General features: G+C 38.6%; 2 protein-coding genes across 2 annotated transcripts; one reads left to right on the top strand and one right to left on the bottom strand.

Annotated features, from left to right (window-relative positions):
- Nucleotides 1-2,474: 2,474 nt before the first annotated feature.
- On the bottom strand, nt 2,475-11,236 carry LOC135468469 (tumor susceptibility gene 101 protein-like). Its single transcript, XM_064746751.1, has 11 exons — nt 10,898-11,236; nt 9,715-9,799; nt 9,167-9,232; nt 8,075-8,238; nt 7,104-7,245; nt 6,281-6,592; nt 5,786-5,901; nt 5,155-5,247; nt 4,234-4,367; nt 3,612-3,714; nt 2,475-3,355 (listed from the first exon to the last, which is right to left on the bottom strand). The coding sequence occupies exons 1-11, from the start codon at nt 10,946-10,948 to the stop codon at nt 3,272-3,274; spliced, it is 1,350 nt and encodes a 449-aa protein (XP_064602821.1). The 5' UTR covers nt 10,949-11,236; the 3' UTR covers nt 2,475-3,271.
- Nucleotides 11,237-15,435: 4,199 nt separating this feature from the next.
- Nucleotides 15,436-25,476, top strand: LOC135463300 (NLR family CARD domain-containing protein 4-like). Its single transcript, XM_064740564.1, has 6 exons — nt 15,436-15,489; nt 17,461-17,615; nt 18,734-18,909; nt 19,070-19,232; nt 22,184-22,261; nt 23,279-25,476. The coding sequence occupies exons 1-6, from the start codon at nt 15,436-15,438 to the stop codon at nt 25,254-25,256; spliced, it is 2,604 nt and encodes an 867-aa protein (XP_064596634.1). The 3' UTR covers nt 25,257-25,476.
- Nucleotides 25,477-25,857: the final 381 nt, after the last annotated feature.

Below are 25,857 nucleotides of genomic sequence, written 5' to 3' on the forward strand. Positions count from 1 at the left end.
AACAACACACCACACAAATATATATGTATGTAGGCTTGCTTGGGGTTTAACAATTTTTCAGTCATACGACGACGAGGAATCATTATTTTTGTATACATATACTGTGACTTCTTGTGGCTGGTTGAGTCCAGCCGCCACTGAAGCATCATGCCTAAGACACCAGACATGACACCCTGCCCAGTCACATTATACTGACACCAGGTCAACCAGTCCTGTTTCCTTGCTCTAACCTCTCATTGCTGAGCGCCAAGAGAGGCAGCAGCAAGTACCATATTAAAAGTCTCACGTATGACCCAACCCGACCCGACCCAACCCGACCCAAGGCAGACGCTCTCACCATTTAGGCCACCAAAGCCATAACACACAAATATAAACACAATATCACAGCCTCCTTCTAGCATATACAAGATTTTATTGAGTTATATTATGATAACAATAATCATACACCCAGTCCTTAAGACATAAAGTATTTACAGCAATGCTTCTTAATAGACACGTTCACAGTTATATAATCTATCATTCGATCGTCTTCCCCATGAAATAACCAACAATGGAACATGTTTACAATGTACCACCTCCAGCTAGCACGAGTGTCTTCATGGGGATTAAGTTGTTCAAATGTACACATACCCAAGGTGATACTCAACTTAAAGAACTATGCTCACCTTTCATGCAGAAAAAGATAAATGTATACATGTACAATAATTCACCTGTTATTTCATAGGATTTTTCACCACCCAAACACTCTGATATAGGCCTACCACTGTACTAGAGAAGGGTGATAAGCTGGTGAAAAATATCCTGAAGCTATATGTCATTTACAGTAAATGGTATATGGCATCAGCAGATACCTCAAAAATCTCCTGAAGCTTTATGGCTTCAGCAGATGTATAAAAAATCTGAAGTTTTATATGTGATTCACAGTAAGTTACATATAGTTTCAGTTGTTTTTAAAAATCTTATGAAGATATATGTGATATACTGTAATGCACTCATCTCACAAACAGACTCACCATTTCCTGTAACCATGACAGAATCATATCTCACAAGTTTTGTTGTAGGGCCTATGCTTACGTAATTGATAAACAGTTTAAAATTAATCAATCTCTTTAAGGCCAGAAGAACGGGCTAGAGGAATCATTCAAGGTGTTACAAATACAATAGATATACAAACAAAATAGATGTTCTTTAATTTACACCAAAAAAATGTCTCTAAGAACGGAAAATCAAAATCCATCAAAAAAGGTAGTAAAAAAAAGTGTGAAGAGAAATTAGGAACCAGTAAAATCCAATTAATGAACATGAGCAGTTAGTCACATAGTGAACATCTTGACAGCAGCAAATATGCCGCAAACACTCTCTTTTACTTTTATTACACCAATGGTGCAATAAAACAAAGGTTCTTTGAAAAACATTCAGTTTGATATTTGAATGTTCAATATTCATGTTATCAGTGGTGAAACTATGAAAGGAAACAATAATTTGGAACAGTTTGTTGTTGACTTTTAACACAGCATGAACTTTGTTTTGGCCATTTCTAACATGGTATTACACTAAAAAGAGAAATACAACAGTGGAATTTTGAGTTTGAGCTTTTTTTCACTGAAGGCTTTGACCTGTTCGAAAAAATGTTAGGTAACAATTTTTGATTATGTTTACTATAATAAGGGCATCTGCAAAAGTTTCATTCACAAAAAAGGTTATTTCCAGTAAATGGATAAAGCAGACAACTTTGGAGCTGAGCATCCGTGAATTTAAGACGATACTGAAGAGGTATCATCTGTTACTCCAGAACATGATTAAACAGGTATTCAATAAATCAATGTCAAGAAAAGCTGCCTAACTTTTTCAACAAGTCCTATGATACAGTAGGGCAATTTTTACCAACTCGGGAGTTTTATCGAAACTCTCCCGTAAAAAAACTCATAAGCATGTATGTTTAGCTTGATAACTTTTTTTTTGTTTTAATAAGGCTTGAAGATTGAAAGCGATGCAATATCAATCCATGCCACTGACACCATCTCCTGAATGATACTCTATCTGAGCTCTGAATTACGTTACACCTCAAAAAGCGTCCTCAATAAATCCAAGTCAGATGGCAATATTTCTATTTCTACAGTCTGAGAGATATAGAAGAACATATCCCTTGATGTTAAACATGCAAATCTAATATAAAAAAACACATAATAAATATTCTGAGATTTCATTCAGTGAACTTATGGAACTATAAACATTTTACAATAATGACAACACTGGAACTGTTGACGCCTGAAGGTGATCCTACATGTATGTTTGATACATGCGCCTGGATCCTAGTTTTTATTCTACAGTGAGGCCACACCAATTTAAGTTGTTGTATTACGGATGGGATAAAATCTTTTTCCAATGTTGTCATTGAAAAGAGAAAAAAAACACCTACAAATCATCTATTTTGTGAGAAGTGGACTGTCCAAGCAATTTTTCGCTTTGAAAGCTTTGAAAAACAACACAATCATAAAAACATCCAGATCGATTGGTAAAATAAATAAAAAGCTTTATTTTCGGTTTCATGTTTACTCCATTTTTTGATGTTTTAGTTCCTGCTTGCCCGTAAAACATAAAATAAAATTGGTGTGGCCTTACACCTATCATATCAACAATGCTAGTGTGGCATTGTATCACTCGTTTAATTCTCCTAGATATTAGGGTGAAAGTCTTTAGACTTTTCCACGTGGATGAGATTAGTTCTAACTGGCGTTATGAGAATGTTGTATTATATACACAAATTCTAATTTCTCACTTCACTACTTCTCTTATAGAATACACACCTTAATCAATGCTTTTTACCTGAAGTTGGTCACTTTAGAAATTTTCCAGAAATGAAGACATTTGTGAACATTTCTGTTTGAATCTGGATGATATATATTACGGTTAACCTCATAAATTTTCTTTAAAAATGCACCTTTGCAACTTGGTGAAATTATATTACTGTTAAATTCACAAATTTTCCTGTAACACCCATGCACGAAAAAGTCCTGAAGTATTAAATAATGCTGTTGGCTATGTAAATCTCCATGATTCCAATTTGGGTTACACCTTTACTGGAATCTTCAATGAACACAGTGACTGGACGATGTACAAAAATTTTGAAAATGGTGTCCTAACATAACCAGTAAGGCATGTATGTTTAATACTTGACCTGCTAGGCATGCGCTCTTCTCCATCTGTTTTACCACACATCAGATACATGTACATATGAACAGAAAGCATCACTTCGGTCTGTTTACTCCACTCAAGCTGCAAGACCAGCCTTTTCGCGACATTTCTGAATTAAAGCTCTCAGCATAAACTGTCGTCGAGACAACTCCCGGACTTTCTGCAAGAAAATGAAATATCATATGAAATCATGTGTCATCTGGGTCAAGGTTCACCTATTAAAAATTAAATTAACTAGTGCTGAATAAACTTTTCAGACTGATTGGTGTTCTCAAAATATTTTTCCTTTTTTTACCAGTTTGCCAGCAACAGTGAGTCAAGGATGTCTACTGTCAAAGAACAATTAGTTCTATACATCAACCAAATTTTCAGATTTTCAAATGACTTCATTCTGACAAATTACACCAGTTGAATACCTTTAGAAAGACATCCAGATCTATCACATTTCGTCTCAACCCTTCTCCAAGGTAATATATGGCATCTTCAATTGCTTGTTCTTCCGCAAATGAATTCAGCAACCTGAAAAAAAAAAACGAAGAGCAATAAATTAAACATTTAATAACTTAAGGGTCATCATTTAGGTATCTCCACATAAAAAATAATGTTGTCTCCTTAAAAAACAAAACAAAACGAAAACAAAATCCACCTGGATGCAATTAAGAGTTTGTCTTCGATTTAATTGACAGTCTAAAACAATATACATGTATTTGTAAAATATATATTTAACACTGTTATAAACGTTTGGATGACAAAAAAAAATTTAGCCAAAAATATTTATGTTAAACACTGTAAAATGTCACTATAGGCTGCATTCCAAATATTTTTCCATCGTTAGGCTCCTGGAAGTTGGTCACATCTGCACCCAAAGGTCAACATGCTCTTGTTACATGTATGATTGAGAGGAAACATTTCTGTCATTAGAAATATTACACATGTAGCAAAATTGTATGCTCTCACAAGAAGGTGACATTACTCTTTCACTTTCACTTTCCACATACTAATGTCACAAAGTGGAAACGAATGAAAGACTCCACTTACTGTTTGTACAGGGGTGCTGTGGTTACCACAGCGTCATCTATTTCTACTTTGTCTTGGCTCTCCATCTTACTCAAGTTCTCCTTAATCTGCTGATCTTTTTCTGTCAACATGCGAATGTTACGGTCCACTTCCTCCTAATAATAATGAGGAAAATACACATGTTTATATCCTGTAGCAAAAAAAAATTCAACTGAAGTTATTCAAAACAGCTATCAATTATATTGAGTACAAAATTATATTGAGTGAAGATATATCACATCAGGTTGAAAACTTAAGGTAGGTACTTTCATTTACTGACATTCGTTTCACTTTTGCATTTCATCTTTCATTTCCTCTTACATTCACAACATTTACAATATCACCACAGCACAGGGCTCTCAGTTAGTGGAACTATCGCAAAAACACAACCATGACAGTATTCTCCATTAGTGGCACTAACCCCAAAACAAAGCACTCTGAAGAGTCAATGTTCAAATCAGTGCAACAATGACTGGAACAGTGTTCTGATCAGTGGCACTATCACTGGAAGTGGTGTTCTAATCCATGGCACTATCACTGGAAGATAGTGTTCTAATGGATCAGTGGCACTATCACCGTAATGGAGATTCCCAGTTAACTATTACCAGAGTGCTTGTTTATATTTGTTTTTTTTTAGTGTTAACATTTTGTCATCCCACATTAGTGTCTCAGAGTTGCAGGCTTGGTTTCTTTGCAGACTAAGTATATTGTTAGGGCTGCCTCACTGGAACACCCTTCCCAAAACACCAGACATGACACCCCAACCAATCACATCATGCCCACACTGGGCAAATCAGTACTTGCTTTATCCCCTCATGTTGCCTTTAATAGGCATGATGGGAGGTGTCATTTAACCATGGGCTTCTGTTTATGAGGGTAACTTTAATAGCTATCTCTACTCACCTTTTCTCTTTTTAAATCTGATATCATGGTCTCCAGCTTGGTTTTACCAGACTGTAATTCTGACTGTGTTTTATACAGTACATCCATCTCAGCCTTCAAGTATACAATAACAATTTTGAAATAAGCATTGACAGTGACTACTGCAATCTCTGTAATATTCTAAAGAGTATTTATACATAATGTCAAAAATAATGTGTTCCTGTCAAAAAATAATGTGTTCCTGTCAAAAAATAATGAAAGTCAACAGAAAATAATGAAAGTCAACAGAAAATAATGAAAGTCAACAGAAATTTTGTGTCCATAAATACTTTAAATTACTTTTTTACACGTTTTCTTAGAAACAAATTCCACAAAAGCAATTTTTTTTCTAAGGTGGGTTTTTGAGACCATATTTTCCAAAGAGCCCAAAAATCCATCAAAACATAACCGAATGATCCTAAGGTAGTTCATCAGATATGATTTTACAGAACATATTTTGTGTCATAGAGACAAGACATTTCTGTTAATAGAATGTACTTCTAAAATTTGAAAGAGCTCACTTAAAAAAAAAAAAAGAAGAATTTTGAGGCTAAAACACTTTCTGATACATATTTCAGCATCTGCCTCTGTTTGATTCAGGTGTGATTCTCACCTGAGCCTGTGCAAAAGTCTCCTTGAGACGCCTTTTCATCTTGTCCTCCACTGCAGAGAGAAGAGAGGCCTTCAGGTGCTCCTCTGTTACTGTGTTGGTAGAGCCTGGGCCGTTTGCTACAAACAGAACACATGCAAGGTTGTACTGGGCTTTCAAGGCTTTCTGACTTCAGTGTACATGGCTTTTGGCACAGAAGATTAAGAGTTCCTGAGTAGGAAACATCTCCTTTTGCACATAAAGAAGCCAACTGCTTATTGCCATGATTTATTTATCTATTTAATTGTTGTTTAATGCCATACTTAATAATTTTTTACTTATACCAAGACGGTCAATTTTATGGGTAGAGGAAACCTCAGCCTCCAGGTACTTGCATATATGCGCATAATATTGGAGACGGATAAGACGCCTTTCACGAATGGTTAAATGTCAGTGTCTATCTTGGAAATATTTTGATCCATATTAGTAAACAAAATAGTCGTACAAAAGAAGTCTTACTTCCTGGTGTGGAGTTTGTTCCTCCTGGGTAAGATGACTGGGAGCCATGGGAGCCAGGATAGCCAGGGTTTGGGGGGTAGGCGCCCCAGGGAGGGGTCTGTCCTGTCTGTGGGTAGGGGCTGCCCTGGTTGGGGTAGCTGGGGTAACCAGGGTTAGAGCTGGGGTAGCTCTGACTCATGTAACCCCCAGGCTGAGAGTAGCTGGGGTAGGGTGTATAACCCTGGTTCTGGTTACTCCCCGACGTGTTGGGATAATTGCTGGGGTATGGGGTGTTTCCAGTTCCTCCTCCACCAGGCATGGGCATTGGGAAACCTGCAAGGTCAAACAGTTATGTTATCAATATATAGAGAAAAAAAACAAAAAACGAAAGAAAACAGATATCTAGATATACATTATAATTCTGCACTACAGAAACTTCTGGGCCAATGGTAGGAATATGAGCACCTCAAGCTTACAAGGTTTAAGTAAAGTGGTCATATAGGCGTTGTACATATTGTTTTGGAGGAAGCCATCAAAAGGAGTTTTCTGCAGTCTACACAATCTGCTGATGTGTTGTGATGCCTCACAGCTGCGCAACCTGGTGCCTTAGTCCTGGATGTTTCTTCCAAAGGTTTATATAACAGTCTACCAAGGCTAAGGAAAGCTTCAAGCAGTAGAAGCTTTTCACAATCAACTGGACATCACATTTCAGGATGTCACACAAATACTACAAACATCAATCCCAGAAACTGACAGGATACCACTTATTGTCACCATGCAATGCCCCACAATCAGTGAGAGCAAGGAGACCTTCTATCTACTGTCCAGCATTGACATAACATACCTTGACCAGCAGGAGGGTAGGGAGTTTGTCCTGGGTAGCGGTTTGTGGGCCCACCTGAACTTCCACCTGTAGCATACACAGGTGGTTCTTCACCAAATACTATACACAGTACATGGACTAGGCCTAGAAGGTCTGACTGGGGCTGTGGAAACAGAAATGTCAAATCAGTAGGTATGAAAAAAAACACACACACAAAAACAAACAATGGCTATAGCTCCCTAGACAGTCCCCAGGTGATTACCCTAGTTTTTCAGATACACTTGTGACCTTCTTGATACTAGGTGAATTTATTTTGTGACAAGGGCACTGGGTAAACTGTTAGTGGTGATGTTTTTTGATGCTGGGTGAGTTTAGGAGGAGCTGAGTTGTATGGGATGAGTTTGATGAGTTGTTTGTTAGAAAAACTGTGAGTTTGTCAGGTATTTTGTTACTACATGTGTTTAAATGATGAGACGGCTTGTCAGGAACATATTAATTTTATCTCACTAAATTTCCATTTGCAAATTTAAACTTGATTACTGTTGCATACAAATATCTGTGATCTCATGCTGAATTGTTTTTGACACAACAGAAAACTGAATGTAACAAGCTATATATATTTTTCATATTTAAGTCATTTTCCAAACAGTAAACTTTGTGAAGCCATTAATCATGCAAAGAAAAGTAACCGCAGAGTATATAGCATAAATGGCCAGAGCCTTACCTCTTACCACTAGCAACTTACCCTTATTCTTCTGAAATTTGGGACAGATATGAGTAGTGTTGAAAGTACAATATTACATTTCTTTACCAGCCTTTTGTTAAAGTAAAGATATGAGTATGTTGTTCATTAGATGGTCTAACCATGAGAGAAAAAAGAAACTCAATATTTCTGCTAGAATTACTTATATATTGGCTAAAAAAAGCGGACCAGGTGTCACAAATGTTAAAATAGGGTAAGAGACATGTGAGTCCTGACACAATTAACTTACATATTTCCACTCCCTCAGGTATGGTAGGTCAATTTTGCCATTGGCATCCACATGGCGTCCTGATCGTATCCTCATTGTGTTGGTTGGTCGTACATAAACTAAAGGGGGGTTATAGGGGTGTGTGTCTAACACCCACAGACACACAGGAATATTGTATGTGTTCCCTGAAAATACAAAATACACCTACATATATCCTCCATAATAAATGAATTTGTATAATTGTAATAATTTCTCTCAAAAAAATACTAGCATGGAGGGTATCAGGCTTTTTAATGCTAGACCTGTACGCCCTCCGGTCAGGTCATATCAAAGACTTTAAAAATGGCACTTGTTGCTGCCTTGCGTGGCACTCAGCTCTAATAGGTTAGAACGAGGAAACAGGACTGATCTTGCCCAGTGTTAATATAATGTGACTGGGTGGGATGTCATGTCTGGTGTCGTCAGCAAGATACTTCAGTGGCAGCAGCACTTTGGTGGCATAGACTGGTCCTACCACAAGAAAACACGTAAATGAACACTTAATGACACTTAAAAATTGTTAAGCACAATCTAAAAGCAAAGCACACATACAGTACTCCCTTCACTGAAAACTCATTTAATATCTTTCATTGTATGGCGGATAATCATAATGACACCTTCCAGTGTCCTTGGTTGGAGACTTATGGTACATACGTGTACGTGTTTCAAGATATACACTCTTAATAAAGACATAAGTCACCAGAAAAAACAACAGATAAATAAAGTCATGAGCATATTCCTTATGCCTGTGAAGCTGTCTTAAAAGAGCAGTAAGGCCACACCCATTTACATTGTGATGTCAATTTCAATGTCATAAAAAGGCATGGAATGGCACAGAAGGGTACAGAAACAAAATATAATTAAAAAATTATCCAACTTGTGGGAGATGTTGACTGTCCCTGGAAATTTTTTTGCTTTGTTACATTTTCTGTCTCACCCATAATACAAAAAATAGAATTGAAAAAATATATATAAAGCCATTGAGAAAAAAAGTCCATAAACAACCTAATGTACATCATCCTTTCCAAACTCTACAGGACACCGAAAAATGTATAAAATTCCATCACATGTTACCTTTATACGAGACTGGAACTGTTCCTTCTAGACAGAGCAAGTCCTTGGATATGCCATCATTGAACACTGAAACACCATTCAATATCAAATATACAAACACAAGTACATCGCTACTGGTAGCTACGATACACAATAGGAAAAGAGTAATGCAGATACCTTCCAAAACAAATAAGTTCAGTTCACTATTTGGTGTTTGTTAAGAGTAGCTCATTTATGGCAATTTTAAAGCAATAGAGAAACTTTTCACCAATTGAGCTTACAATGAAATTTGTAATCAGAAACACACTGTACCGTTTGTTGGCGTGCAACTTAATCATTCGAATGATTAGATCTGTAGTCAATGCTCAGTGGATGAAACCAGAGTAACGTGTCAACCACTGCTCTCTGACAAGCAGTAGTAAATATACACATAACTGAAAAAAATTTTCAGATGTTGTAAACAAACCTAGTGTAACCAAATCAAGTTTAGCAAAAGATTTAAGTGTTACAAGAATGGCAGTTGGCAACATTTGTATGCTGTCATAGTTCAGGTGCAAATATAACCTTACCATATGGTTCCAGCTTAGGTCGCAAGTCTGTATACGTTGTGAAGACACTTAGTACATCCCTCTTTGCCATGTCGGGATACTTATACTGCCAAGAGTAAAGCAAAATTAGCATTATAAATACTGGCTTTGATGGACCATACACATGTTCCATATCATCTACACCACAGCATGTCAGTAGCAATAATTAGAACATTCCATTTAACGTCATTCATATCATGACTGAAAGAATTCTTGGTGGAGGAAACCAGGTAGAGCCATCATCAATCTAAAACATGTTCAAATGGGCATCTGTTAAATGTTTTCTTTTTAATTATTATTATTTTCTTGCCATGTTAATTTTTTTAAAATCCCTATATTTTTGATTATCAAAAATAAAAATAAAAATTCTTACTCTAAAAAATGCTTACTCATTCAAATAATTTTGCATTCCCTACCTAGCCAAACATGCATGAATGTTACAATACATCATGTGTGTGGTTTGAAAATACTGCTGTATATAATAAATTGTGTTTCTGGTTAAGGATGGTCCCAAACAAACATGAAAGAGCAAGCGATGCATTTAACAGTTTGATACAGTTATCTGTTCTTGTTAAATATAGCAAGGCTGGCAGTCCAACGGGTCACTTTGAGCATTACTAAAGAATTCTTTGAGCACTGGAAAATAACCTGTTGATGTGGCAGAAATTGGCAACAAAGTCACAGACAAAAACATAACAAACAGGTGTAGCAGTAAAATTATTGCTCTGTAGACGTAGGCCTATTCAACTTTCAACAAAATTTGCCTCTAACATCTTCACAAACTACGAGAGCCACTACCACTAGACCACTAGACAAGTTCACCAGATTCTGAAAAACGTCTCTGATGTTGGTTTTGAGCTAACGCTGGCCAAACAAAAAGGACTGAAAAGTTGTTTTTTTTTCTTTCATTTTCTTGGCTGTTCCCAGCCATTACATATAAATGAACTCGTTTCACAAACAACATTATCCATCAAATTCCTGTCTATTGGATGTTAGGTCTTTCATACAGAAGAGCAAACGATGCAGTGTCTCTCGCCTGGCTTATGGTTTCAACTTTAATTCATTAAAGTTTATCAGTCGGATGTCACGCGTTGTTTGTATCCGACAACTGTCAGCCATTTTTCATGAGGCACAAACAACATATTTTGAATTACAAGTTTATTACCTTTTGAAGAGCATTTTTGATGTACCCATCATGACCGGCCGCACTTGTCATCTTGTAATTTTCATATCATAGATTCAAAACGCTTTAAAATGATGGATGACAATCCAGTTTGGCGGATCCTACAGCCGTTCACTTTGTTGGTGGTGGTGGTGTCTAGTTGTTGTTGTTGTTGTTGTTCGTTTCTGACAGACAAGTTTATCAGCCCTGGTTTGGGACAGCCTGATGAAATGATACCAACAATCTATGATGAGTTCAGCTGCCTTTAGTTGTCATACTTTTGCCATTTCAGACACGTCAGGCATGTTGCAAAATTTCTTTCAAACCGACGAATGTCGCCTTACTCACTCTCACTCAAGAGACACTTCCTATCCCAAAATAGAAACACTGATAGAACGCATGCGTGCTTAATGGGGAATTCCCGACTCAATCAGATCTGTTGGGAGTTACCCCCCTTGTTTGTCGGAGATATGTTTGTACATCCGCGCCCGGTGTCATATGTTCAATTCTGTATCGAAACCATGAAGCGAATTAAAAACGACAAAATATTTACAAAACTCCACTAAAAATGCAAGTTATTGAGTTAAACCATAATGTGAGAATGAAAATATGATCTTTGTATAATAATTGAATAATTAATTAACACCGGGGTAGCCTATCCAATTAAAACTAAGACGAAAATTATAGTAAACTGATGACGGCATTGTTCACTATTTTTCATCAATGAAATAATTATTTTATAATAGCTTAATAATATAAAAAAAATTGAATAACGTATGGCTTAAAGGGACACCCCGCACAAAGGAATTCCGAATTTTTGAGTTCGTTCAGCTAAACGCAAAAATGAGTTACATTTGACTCCAAACTATGCCTCCTGGTCACATATTTTCCGAAAAAAAAAGGTGAATTAAGAGACACTGGTGTAAGCGGTCCGCACGTAACATGCAAATAAGGAAGCACTAAAATTCCCACAATGCAACATTCGTTCGTGGATCGTATATGTAAACAATCTGACAGATTGAAAGCGAATTATAAGTCAAGTGAACCAAATACGATCTTCCTTTCTATCGATAATGTTTTAAAAAGTATTCGTAATCACCAACTATCTGTGCCGCAGAAATGACGTTACATGTATATGGTAGGCTGCATTATCACAGAGTAAGTCACACCATGGCTTCTGAAAAAGCACACAAACGGATAGTAGATAAGTCAGTGTTGTGCAGGGTTTTCCAGTACAAAATCCCGACAGATCTATTTTCACGTCATGACGTCACCCAACCAGCTCTCCGCGACTGACAATATAGGCAGACGGTCCAACTTATGTGTATTGTTTACTTGGAACTGTTGAACGCAATATGTTTTTAAATGCAGTTTTCAGATTAAGTAAACATTGCATGAACATTGTGTCTAAGGAACATTTATTGGGAAAATAAAGGTGTTTGGCATTTCCTTTAAAGGTACTTGCCTTAGAGCTGGTTCAAACGCGGTCTTAGACAAGGACTTAAAGATTCCCCCGCTCTCACTTCTTGTAAGTAAATCAGGTACTCCACACCATTCTACGTTCACTGCAATCCTTCATTTGGATGTGACCCTTTGGGCCCGGGATAAAGAAGTGATCTTCGACTTCAGTAAAAACTTCAGTCATTAAATTTTGTATGTTCCTTTCTGTTTTTTTTTCAGTTGAAATTTGATTATACAAAAACACACTCAAAGTTTATAAACTTTGGGTACTACCTTAAACCCCAAGCACTCACTTACTCACTCTCAATTTTTGTTCTGTTTGTATTTCACTTAATTTTCGTTCTGTTGTTACAAGGTCAAAATCTAGCTTTTATACGTTATACGTTGTCAAGCTACATTTTGACCCTGTAACAAAAGAAACAATTTTAATGTGATTTCAAATTTTAACTTAAGTCTAAGATCGCTTTGTGATCCCGGGGCGTGTACATCACACCATGGAGGTACATATATCCATATATAGGCCGTACCTCCATGATCTCACCAAGTGAGAAATTTCGGTAGTAAATTATCAAAGGTGCGTTTGAAAAGAAAAAATATCCGTCCTCTAAGTTGTGATTATAAAAGTATACCCATCGGATCGCTTCCATACTTTACATGTACGTGCTTACTTTCCGTCGAAATACGCGCTATGCCATGCAGATGTAAAATGGATTTTCAAATAGCGCATGTGAATTAGTTGAACAATGTTAATTATACATTGACCAGAGTTACCAGGAGCGTGGCCAGCCAGGTGGAAAAGTCTTGGGGTAGTACAAATTCAAGAGGAACGAGTATCCGATGCAGCTAATTATTGGCGAGGCCCAGAAGTCAAAAAAGCGAAAACGCGAAAGCGCGAAGTTGGCACAACTTCCCACTTTCGACCTTTAGCTTCGTGTTTTCGGGTTTTTGCCTCGCATCTTCGGCTTTTAGACCTTTTCCCCAAGTCGAAAATGCGAAGTTAACTTCTCTCTTTCGCACGTACGTGTAATTACATAAGTACATTTTCATTATTACATGTATACATAGTTTAAAATTACATATACAGGGATACTAAACCAGATAAACAGGGCTGTTAGCTGTTTTAACCTGGTATAGTGGTGGTATAATTATAAAGAACAATGATTAAGCTGTTTACAACACATATTTAGAAACCGGAAGGCGAAAGAGCAAAGTTAACTTCACTCTTTCGCGTTTTCGACATTTTCAAAAGGGCGAAAGAGCGAAGTTAACTTCGCACTGTAGACTTGGAAAAGCTCGAAAACCCGAGAGTGTGAAGCAAAAAGCCGAAAGTACGAAGCAAAAAGCCGAAAGTGCGAAGTGGTGTCGACTTAGCAGTTTAGTGTTTTCGTCTAGCATTTTCTTACTTTCGCCTTAAACGCCAATCAAACAGGAAAACATTAAACACTTGCATGCACCAAGTAATAAACATATGACTAGCTGGTCATGGTAACCAGCTATATCTGTGTGATCATACATGAACGCAACCATGCGTTACAGGGAATTCAAACATGTACCGGCTGACGGCCCACATATGTGGCCCGAGGTTGTCTACTTGCGTTCTGAGGTCAGACGAAGATGAAAGGCGTGCACATATCCAATTGGTGCAGTGCCCCACATTCTACAACGCCCACATGTGCAGGTAGCTCTTGTGCAGGCAGTTGACTCATCTAAACTACTTAACGGACATATGAGAGTGACAGTGTACTACATAAAGCGGCTGGCTGATCGCTGAGACAAACACAACGCCGCCATCACCTTGTAAATTAGACTGGGAAGGCGAACGGACATTGGGAAATACGGTGGCGTAAATGTGTTTACCACGTAGTTTCCATCCTCTGTCTCAGTAAGTAGGCCTTTTACTGTACATACCGGTAGTGTATATACGGTTAACCTTCAAAATTCTAAACAAAAGGGTGTGAACCACAGAACCCAGTGAACAAGGTAAAGTTGACACAGTGACTCGGTATATATACGTCGACTATGGTCGCTCTTCATTTCATACAAGTAGGCTTTCAGTTCAGAATCTTTACGTACACGAGTGTGCAATGTACTGACAGTAGTAAACTATTCTGTATATAAGTAGGACCTATTTAGATTCTGACACTGGGTCTAATATGAAAGTACAGCACGGTATATGGCTTTAGATCATCCGACTTTATTCAGACTGAGTTTGGGTTATATTCGACAACAGCAGTTACACGGTAATACATTATCTATACGTGCCTTATATACCTACCTATGTATATATACATACACATATATATCCATGTATATAGATATAGGCCTATAGGTAATTTGACTCAGGACTTAGGGGTGTTGCATTAGATCTACGAGCTTACACAGTAATACATTGCCGTACTTGGGAAGTCTGTCAGTGATCTGCAGGTGGTCAGGGACTTTCCCTGGACTCCACCCACCAGTTCTACCCGCCATAAAGGTTGCCTCCCTCGTATAAGTGAAATATTCTTAAGTACTGCGTAAAACACCAATCAGTTAAGTAAATAAGCAAACCATACTGCATGCATAGTATCAGAATATGCATATTTAGCGGACACATAGCATACTATGTATATACGTGTACTTACATATATATCTAGATTATAGCGGTAAACAATCCCCTATTATATAAGTATGCTGTAAGTAGGGCTTATAGGGCATATATTAATTCGGCGTGCAGTGGTAGACTCCAGGCACCACAATCACGAAGCAATCTTAGCCTTAAGTCAAAATTTTGATCATGAACATTGGTGGGCCTATGCTCATTTCCTTTATTTGGTTTACAATACCTTTTCCGGGATTCACGTTCTAAGCAATATTTTGACGTTCTCACGTAAGAAGTAACAATGTTTAAGTGATTTGAAATTTTGACTTAAGTCTAAGATCGCTTCGTGATCACGGGGTCCGACTCCCATTAAGGCTCATGTCCTTAATCTCCTGTAATAACTGTATTTATCCACTGTATAAATGTACACACAACAAATCAGGTACATGTACTGTACATATACTGTATGACCTACAGTAAACAGCCTAAAATTTCGAACATGACGAAGTTGTTCTTTTTGTTTGATACTGGGAGTTCTGATGATCTTAGAAAGGTATGTTTGGATGGTTGGCTGATAACCCACTGGAAAAATGTAGTATCAAGAAAAGAAAAATTTCATGACATTTATTTGTGTCTAAAAATGCACTTTCAAAAACGAAATTTCAGGTCATTTACCGTATTTACTTGATCTTTTGACACATACAGATACACATACTGTCGTTTGGACATGCTCTGAAAAGACATAAATTAAAGACGGACAAGCATAAAATAACTTTTCCAGCTGATGTCATAAGTTTCTTCACTGTATAAATTGTAACTGAAGCCAACATATTCTTCAGACACTGTACCAGGATGCCAGCTAATGAACACTCATGTAAATTTGGAGTTTCCCTTTAACAATCTACATTTAGGCCTACAGTTTGTGTAATTTAACCTTTCAAATGTTTAGTACTGCAAGAGCTTCACAAAACAACAGAATTTTTGTATTGGTATTCGTGAACTGCAAATTGAAAACACTGACATTCTCATCTCAAAAATAGCATGAATAAAACCATAATTAGTTAATCGCATTAAAGAGCTATAAAAAAATTTCACATCTTGGAGATGCTTAGACATCTAGAGAGAAAAAAATATCAGGATACAGGTAAGCTGTAAGCCTGTCAGTTAAAAGCTAAGTAACAACAGGGCAGCAGCCAGCGATATAGGAGTTTTGACATTTGACATTGCAACATGATGGTGTGCCTCGATGTTATATGATAAAGTGGTAAAACTGGGCAAGATAACATGGGCATATAAAATAGGGAAAGCTTTTCCTTAGTAAGCATTTTAAAGTTTCTCAATTTGTTAAATATTATTGCTGGGTTTATTACTCTGGTCCTGCAGAAATATTGATACCATTTGTTTATATATTTTTCACGTATCATGTATAGGCCTATATATACACACATATAGTATCCTAGCCTGAGGCAGGAAATTCCCCCGCTCTCAGTGTATATATAGCTGTTGTGGAAACGGAAGGAAACCCCAAGCACTCTCACTCACTCGAACGGAAGGTCTGCGCATAATAAAGAGAAGCTAAATGACGTTTAAATTTATGCACGGTGTATACATTTAGAATCAAAATGATGCGTTATGAGAACGTACAAACGACAGGGTGAATAAAACCACTTTCTTTTAAAAACGTTTGGACCGCAGAGAAGACCTGTACACCAAGGAAAAAAGTATTTAGATGGCGGATAAAAACCACTGCATTGCGGAGAAAACCTTTCCACCACGGAGAAAATGCTTACACCAAAGTGCTGTTTCTGATGTTTTCAAAATTCGTAGCTAAGTGTTATCAACTTTATCTAATTTGTTTCGTGTTATTCGTTTGTATATAAATTGGTGTTATTTGTTATTAACGAGAAAATGAAAGTCCTGTGAATAGCTGGAAACTACGATAAAATGTGTACAAAAATCAAATAACATTAATGGGCCATCGTATAGGGTGGGGGAGGGGGTTGAATTTGTAACCCCAGTAAAACATCCAGTATATAGCATGGAGCAAGGGATAAATAACGACTGGAAGGAATGCGGAAGTCACTGGCCACATTATGCACTGAAAAGTAAGTGAAATTAGGCTGGTTCGGTACAAAAACTTGTTTATGTCCACAACATATACTTCAATTTGTAATGGTTTAATAAAACGTCATTTTTATTTAAAACATCATGATTTTAGACGTTCTGATTAACCATTCATTGGTTGAAGGCGAATGAGAAATGAGTCTAGTTTCGACATGCTCATGGCAGTAAAAGATGCGGACTGAGTGTGTGCTGTAGTTAGTGCGCATGTGGAGGCTATATGTAGCTATATGGATGCGCTGCTTTCGGTATAAAACATCCTGTGTCTAGACTAAAGGTCAGATTTCAGCTTGGATTGTCATTTCCTGTTTATATGTTTAAATGTTCACTCAACAGATTTATGTTTTATTTAGATAATTATTGCATATTTTTATTGTGTTCAATTTATGCATGCATATTACAGATGTACAAACAGCTAATCCAGAAAAATCGAGTGACGCTGGTAGAGAATGGCGACTTTCGGTACTTCCGTGATCACTTAATCCAAGCCGACCTTTTGAGCTACATCGAAGTTGAACACATAGAAGCGGAAAAAACAAGGCCCGGAAGAATTTCGAAGTAAGGATGTTTCTATAATGCTGTATGTGTAATCCTGTTACAGTATTATTTATCTCTGTGATTAGGATCTAAAACTGCACTCTATATACCAGCTGTACACATTACATCTTACGCGGTGCTCTTTACATTTGTTTACATCACTGCTATACCTGTACCAAAATTGGTACTATAATCTAGTACAAGTTTCTAGTATTTATTTATTTGATTGGTGTTTTACGTCGTTTCTAGTATTACTTTATTACACTTGCATTCTCTTTATCCTATTAGTAAATCTGTGCAACATGATTCTAAACCAGACGTGAGATAGAAATAAATAACAAGATATAAATTCATCAATTATACTGATGAATGCTCATTAAATATATCTACTCAAGGACACCAGCGATGAGGCTAAGGGGCCTAAATAATCCTACGCGCGTCGCACAAGCTCCAAAGTTCAACCTTGTCCAATCGTGGCAGTGATGTAAAAAGAACGAACATAGTGGCACATGCGATGTGAGGAGTATGATCTACACATTTCTGCGTCGGTAAGGTATATAGGTAGACTTGGAGCAGAGCATCCGTCAATACATAGCCTGTGTATTTGTAGATTCTCTCGCTCTAACTAAGTTTGGGGCCTTTTGGGGCCTTGTCTATGACACTGTTGTGGCCGTTTGCGGACTCTAACGTTCGTTGAAGACCACTTCACTCGTCTTCCACCAATCTCGTGTGCATATCTGTAGGTCCGGACATCTGGGAAAGTTCGTCAATAACTTACCAAAGGTCCGTGGTTTATTCCGGTTTCCTCCGCTCATAATACTGACAGACAGCCTTTGTGGTTTGTGCAGTAGATATGAATCAGGTTCCATTTCCGTAAAGCCAGGTTTGTCTTTGAAGTCAAAGTGAAACGTGATTTAAATGCTTATTTTAGACCATATTAGAATTTTTTTAAGACTTAAAAGTGTTATGTTAACGCCAATGCATATATATAAGAATTTGAAACATGCATGACTTCAGTCATGTTATAACATCGGCCTCTGCTATATAGGGTATGTAATAGTGTAGTTTATATGTAAGATTATTCCATTTACTGTATATATACAGCTGAATAATAACCCAATGGTTTTTTATCTGCACAGATTTTTGGACATTCTTTATCGGAAACCAGAGAAGGTGATTGAGCAATGCTGTGAAGTGATTCGCGAAGCTGACCATGTTCTGTATGGTCAATTCAAGTGGCCACGCCCACCACGTCCCGTCTCCGATATAGTGGATGGTCTTGGAACACCTGGCAATCAAGAAACAAGAACCCCAGGTGAGTTACATGTATAATCTAGAGTTTCGAGGTTTATCGGTTATACGATATTAAAGGGCTGTAACACTTATAGATAAATGGCGACTCGGAACATATAGCCACTGTTTTCTTTCCCTTTAATGGATGTTATCATTTTCATTCTATGCTTTGTTTTGATCAGATCAACCCCTGGTGATAATTCAGAAGGAGTTGGAGGACTGGTATCTCCACACGCTCTCCAGGTTACATCCCATACCCTGGTGTGAATGGCTAGAGCTCGACCTTGACCACGTTTATACCAACTTAAAAGTCATACCAGCCCGCAAACATCGGTTTGGTGCAATGTAAGTATGTCCAAGTCTTCTCACACCATTTCGCTATGTTACATCGCCTTCGTTAATAGTAACTATGTCCGTCTTCTCAAACCACCCTAATCGGCCCCGATAGCACAGTTGGTCAAGCCTCCGCTTCGGGAGGGGTAGATCCAGGATCAATCCTGGGTCGAGTCACACTTAAGACTTGGCGTACAGCATGAAGGGGGTAGTGCAACAACTGTTGTTGCACTGTTGACCCGTATCAGTACGACGGCTCGGCTTACTTACTTCGGTAAGGCGTCTCAGTGAAGCAGCACTAGATAAAAAAATTCGTCCTGCAACAAGGAGGCACATTACATGATTCGTCATATGACTGAAAAATTGTTAAGTACGACGTTAAACCCCAAGCATGCTCTTACTCAAACTATCCCGCTTTATAACATCGCCTTCATGCAATGAAAGGGTGTTCAAGCCTTCTCAAACCACTCCACTATATAACACTGGTTCGGTGCAACGTAAGTATGTCCAAGTCTTCTCAGACCACTCCGGTATATAACATCGCCTTCGTGCAACATAAGTATGCTGAAGTCTTCTCAAACTACCCCGCTGTATAACATCGCCTTCGTGCAACATAAGTATGCTGAAGTCTTCTCAAACTATCCCGCTTTATAACATCGCCTTCATGCCTTCTCAAACCACTCTGCTATATAACACTGGTTCGGTGCGACGTAAGTATGTCCAAGTCTTCTCAGACCACTCCGGTATATAACATCGCCTTCGTGCAACATAAGTATGCTGAAGTCTTCTCAAACTACCCCGCTGTATAACATCGTCTTCGTGCATCGTAAGTATATCCAAGACTTCTCAAACCACCCCGTTATATAACATCGCCTTCGTGAAACGAAAGTATGTCCAAGTCTTCTCAAACCATCCTGCTATATAACAGCGGTTCGGTGCAATGTAAGTATTTCTAAGTTTGCTCAAACAAGCCCGCAACGATCGATGACGTGGTTAGTACAGGCCGTTGACACGACGGTAAAGGTTAGATCAGAAAATGACAGATAAGCACAGGCCATTGACACAACAGTAAAGATTTGGTCACGAGATGAGAGATAAATACAGGCAGATAAGTTTCTTTCAATTTAAATAATGCTAATTTCTTGTAGATAGTTGTTAGATTCAGAACCTCACTCTCTGTTTCTCTAATAGGACGGATCAAACTGTGCCGAAAGAATCAGACCCCACATGTGATGAAACTTCTGTAAAGGTTAGACCACAAGATAACAGGTATGTGCTAACGGTGGAACTGCGGATATCAGGTCACAAGATGACATCTATAATTGTGATGATAAAGAGATCAGAACCCGCGTGTACCATGGCAACCAGCAATGTAGCCATTACGTCGCCATGGCCGTAACTTACTTGTAACGTTAAGTGGGCTTCGTACAAGAGGGCTCCGGCTGTACAATGGAACGGTGAAACTTCAGTAGATATAAGGCCCACAATGTGACAGATACATGTAGATTACAAATATTGATGATGAGATTAAGCCACTAGAAGCTAATTGAAGATTGGTGACACTTCAGTGACGACCTGGGAACGAAATGATAGTGTGTACAGACAGCTGACACGTCGGTAACGACAGCTATGTACAGGCCGCTGACACGTCGGTAACGACAGCTAAGTACAGACCGCTGACACGTCAGCAACGACAGCTAAGTACACGCCGATTACACCTATGTAAAGATTAGGCCAGGAGATGACAGATAAGTACAAGCGCGTGACACGTAAGTAAATATTTTGCCAGGGGATGACAGATAAGTACAAGAGGGTAACACGTCAGCTAGTAATTGGCCATGCGATGACCGATGAGTACAGGCGGGTAACACGTCTGTAAAGATTTGGCCGCGTGATGACAGGTAAGTTCAGGCTGTTGACACGAGATTTACCACGAGATGAGTACAGGCAGGGGACACTTCTGTAATGATTTGGCCACGAGATGACTGGTAAGTTCAGGCCCTTGACACGTCATTAAAGATTAGGCCAGGAGACGAGAGATAATAAGAAGAGACCGTTGACACGTCAGTAAAGATTTTGCCACGAGATGGCAGATAAGTATAGAGCAATAACACTTCAGCTCAGGAAAAGGCCGCAAAACGATTTAACGGCCAATTTAATGGAGTGTCCGGTATAAACAACCGATCTTTGGCAAGATACTGGCATATTTCCCCACGTACACAGACATGCATATCATATTGATGTTAGATAATTTAAGTGATTCCAAGTACGACTGCTGCAATCGGCCACACGAGCGTCGTCGACTGTTTATAGAACGGATCCCAGGAACATTCAAGCCAATAAATGAGAGTTCAAAACAGCATAGGTGTGCACATGTTGATGATTTATAAGACGCCATGTGGGGGACATGCAGGCCGTCATTCCCGTGTAAATATATAGGAGTATCCGTAAAGATAATTTTACTAATAGGAACTAAGACATTTTGTTCGTTTTTTTCTTTGTTTTGTGAAATACCGATGAGTGTACGAAATATAGAAAATGTATTTTCGCAAAATGTCAGTATTTGCGGCGAGACAAATGTTTGTATTCTATACACGGTTTATTTTATGGACCACTTTGGCGTCAATCACGTGACAAGATTATTTTTTTCACTTCAATTTTGATATTATGTTGTTCGTTTATGAATAAAACTTTCTACTCAAGGTAAAAAAGTCTGTGTCACACCACAGGCATTCAACATTGTGAATACAGTTCGTAAGGCTCACCTTTTAGTAGTCAATCAAATATTCAATACATATGATTCAGTTTAAAAAATTAAATACAGGTATGTATGATTCTGCCATAGTTTTGAGTGGTATTTCTGTCGACGCTATCTTCATTTTGTGTTTTCTTTCAGTTTAAATAAGCTAATTTCTTGTAGATAGTTGTTAGATTCGGAACCTCACTCTCTGTTTTTCTAATAGGACGGATCAAACTGTGCCGAAAGAATCAGACCCCACATGTGATGAAACTTCTGTAAAGGTTAGACCACAAGATAACAGGTATGTGCTAACGGTGGAACTGCGGATATCAGGTCACAAGATGACATCTATAATTGTGATGATAAAGAGATCAGAACCAGTGTGTACCATGGCAACCAGCAATGTAGCCATTACGTCGCCATGGCCGTAACTTGCTTGTAACGTTAAGTGGGCTTCGTACAAGTGGGCTTCGGCTGTACAATACAACGGTGAAACTTCAGTAGGTATTAGGCCCACAATGTGACAAATACATGTAGATTACAAATATTGATGATGGGATTAAGCCACTAGAAGCTAAATGCAGATTGGTGACACTTCAGTGACGACCTGGGAACGAAATGATAGTGTGTACAGACAGCTGACGCGTCAGTAACGACAGCTAAGTACAGGCCGATGACATGTCAGTAACGACAGCTAAGTACATACCGCTGACACGTCAGTGACGACAACTAAGTTCAGGCCGCTGATACGTCAGTAATGTCAGCTAAGTACAGGCCGCTGACACGTCAGTAACGCATACTGAGTACAGACCGATTACACCTATGTAAATATTAGACCAGGAGATGATGGCTAAGTGCAGGCCTTTTACACCTATGTAAAGATTAGGCCAAGAAATGACAGCTAAGTACAGACCGATTACACCTATGTAAAGATTAGGCTAGGAGATGACAGCTAAGTACAGACCGATTACACCTAAGTAAAGAATCAGTGAGCGCAAATCCAGTGGAGTTTTTGCTATCATTTTAGAACCGTTAAAAACTGTACTAAAGTTCCACTAAAATTTATAAAGCGGTTCGTAGTATAACTTCTTTTAACTTTACAAACATTTTAATACCTTAAGATATGAACCTGATATTAATAATAATAATTTGAACTATTCTTTGTAAATACCAAAAATTTAATTTGATTAGTGAATGTGGATTTTTGGTCAAAAATTTGCGTTATAGCCACTGCCGCTTTAATTAGTCAGTAAATCGATTACTTTTGAATAACAGTTTGTCAAAAGAGTTGCCATTATACTCTTGTTTCCTTTTTCAGTTCCTTGACAAGATTAACTTTGGAAGGTTCTGTATTTACGGAACGTCATGAAGCCATACCCACTCCCCATGGCAGAAGTGTAACTTTCGTAGAAGGACCGGCTGGGATCGGAAAGAGTACCCTCTGCAGGAGGCTGGCCTACCTGTGGGCTACAAACAACCATTGCATTCATGGACGCCATTTTCATCTAGTGTTTATTCTTGAAGCTCGTACATTGATTGGTGACCTCAAACATTCTATTGCTGAACAGCTGTTCTCGGAGGATTTCGGTCTGGACAAGAACAGCATTTATAACTGCATCAAAGAAAAGGAAGACAGCAGCCTCGTCATTTTGGATGGTGTTGATGAGCTAACGAAAGAGGGCAAAGACACGGTGCTGAAACTCCTAAAAGGTACACTTCTTCGTCATGCGCATATTTTCCTTACAGGACGACCGGAAGCGGCCCGAGAATTCATCAAATACGCTAACATACATTTGGCGCTCAAAGGTTTCACACATGAAAACGTAGAATCTTACATCTGTAAATATTTTGAACAGGAAACATTTCAGTCGGGATGCAGAGATAAACTCCTCAACAGGATAAGAAATGATTTCCAGCTCCAGCAACTGGTTGTTAATCCATTTACCACGTTGTTGCTTTGCTTACTTGTACAGGACAGGGATGGGGAAATTCCGTCCAACTTTAATGACATCCTTCAGCAAGTGATTATGTCAATGTGTGAACATTATGTAAGCAAAATGGAGGACAAGTGTAAGGTGAGTGAAGATGAACTGTTTTTGGCGGCTGGAGAGATAGCTTACAACGGATTCAAGGCGGGAAAGTTAGTTTTTCTGGAAACAGAAGTAAAGAAGTCTTGCACCAGTGGCTTAGGTGAACATTTACTGAAGTCCGGTCTGCTGAACAGAGATTTCACTCTATCCAGACTCCATGCGTCTGGCTACTGCTACTTCCCTCACAAGTCAATTCAGGAATACCTCTGTGCCTGGTACCTCGCTGAGCTCAATGAGGAAGGCTTACGACTGAACATGGTGCCGCTAACCTTAGACTACCGCCTTGATATTAACATGTACAGACTTCTGCTGAACATGCTGGCGCAAAGCGTGTCGAAATTTAGAATAGTGGTGAAAAGTCTGTGTACAAAGGTGGAAAGAGCAAGGTCAAACAGTTCCACGACTACCGTCGAGTCCTTGAGATGGACTCTTCTTCTTCTGGCCGGTATTGACACCAACATCAATGTTGTTGATTTAGCGGCCAACATCATCAGCGGAAGTGATCGGTTAAATAGGGCATTTTGCTACGGGTCATTTTACAAATACTGGACTGGACGACTGGAGGAATGCGCCAGACTCGTCGTGCAGAAGATGGTGTTGAGACCCGTGGCAGTGGTGGTGCATGATCGTCGACTCGCCAGGGGCATTGGCGAACGTTGTGGACGCGATGTGTGCCACTTTCTGAAAAGGGACAGTCAATTAGAACTGACGACAGCCGTCCAGTTCCCGCATTTCCGGGAGTTACTCGTGTCTAGTGCAGCCACAGGTTGTCTCCTGGAGAGTGCGCAGATGTTATCCTGGCCCTGTGTTTATTGCAAGTCTGTGAAGGCGGCCATTGCTGTTCTTGACATGAAGACGCTGACTGCGCATGTGCTCAGTGTAACGTTACTCCCTGGTGCCTTTACGCTGCCGGAAGTGAATAGTCTTGTAAGACAGTTAACGACAGCGCAGATGAAACTTAGCGTTCTAATTATCATGCCGGAACAAACTCATGATGACGCTTTCTACCTTAAGGTTTATAATCTTCTCAGTTCCTGTCGATCTGAATTGGTGCAGGTTAAGTTTTGCTTGAAAAAGCCATACAGTTCTGTTGTGTCTCCTATAGACAGGAGCTATTCAACATCAGTACGGCATGAACTGGACATGCTATATGTCTTCTCAACATCAGTCCATCAGTTGTATTACGATACAGCCTGCCCATTTTGAGTGTTACACATTTCAATGCCTCTTGTGTATTTATAAATATGTGGCCGATCCCACACAGCCAGTTTTCAAAGTTTGAAAAGCAGTTCACGTGCTTCTTTTGGTACCGCTGGAATTAAAATTGTAAACTTCAAAGGTATGTTGCTTGAAAGTAAGTCAGTTATAATTTTATCTACCAAGACCGTAGCTAATGGTTACGTTTTAACTATCTGTATGTAAGCAGAGTACATGTCGTAAAATAAAAACAAAATACAAAGATGTCAAAGCGTCGTGCAAATAAAATTTGTTTCAGAGCATCGTACATATACATTAACGTCAAAGGCATCAAAGCCCTTTTCTTTGCTCATCGAGTTGCTTGAACGTCTCCTTAATAACACCTGTGTGAAATTCGGAAAACAAATTGTGCTTCCCTGTTGGCTGACCTGTACTTCTTGTCGTATGAGTGCGACTGTATGCATAAACTATTAAAGAGTAATCCTCACCAGACCTGATCTTTCTCATTCACTAATCGTTCTCCAGATGGTACATCTAATTTGGACCTGTATTTGTAGACCAAATACCAAAATGGTTCCCCTCTCGCAGAATTTACAGCAAGAGGGATAAT

This window comes from Liolophura sinensis, chromosome 1, assembly GCF_032854445.1.
Source record: "Liolophura sinensis isolate JHLJ2023 chromosome 1, CUHK_Ljap_v2, whole genome shotgun sequence".
Taxonomy (NCBI): domain Eukaryota; kingdom Metazoa; phylum Mollusca; class Polyplacophora; order Chitonida; family Chitonidae; genus Liolophura; species Liolophura sinensis.

What these genes read in the sequence shown, in the direction of transcription:
- LOC135468469 (XM_064746751.1), bottom strand. Translation starts at nt 10,948, where the DNA reads ATGACAAGTGCGGCCGGTCATGATGGGTACATCAAAAATGCTCTTCAA. An exon ending in AACAAACTCCACACCAGGAA is followed by an intron (nt 5,902 to 6,280) that starts GTAAGACTTCTT and finishes TTCTGTTTGTAG; the next exon opens with CAAACGGCCCAGGCTCTACC. An exon ending in ACAGCACCCCTGTACAAACA is followed by an intron (nt 3,715 to 4,233) that starts GTAAGTGGAGTC and finishes TTTTTTTTTCAG; the next exon opens with GTTGCTGAATTCATTTGCGG.
- LOC135463300 (XM_064740564.1), top strand. Translation starts at nt 15,436, where the DNA reads ATGACGAAGTTGTTCTTTTTGTTTGATACTGGGAGTTCTGATGATCTT. An exon ending in AGGCCCGGAAGAATTTCGAA is followed by an intron (nt 17,616 to 18,733) that starts GTAAGGATGTTT and finishes TTATCTGCACAG; the next exon opens with ATTTTTGGACATTCTTTATC. An exon ending in TCAAGAAACAAGAACCCCAG is followed by an intron (nt 18,910 to 19,069) that starts GTGAGTTACATG and finishes TGTTTTGATCAG; the next exon opens with ATCAACCCCTGGTGATAATT.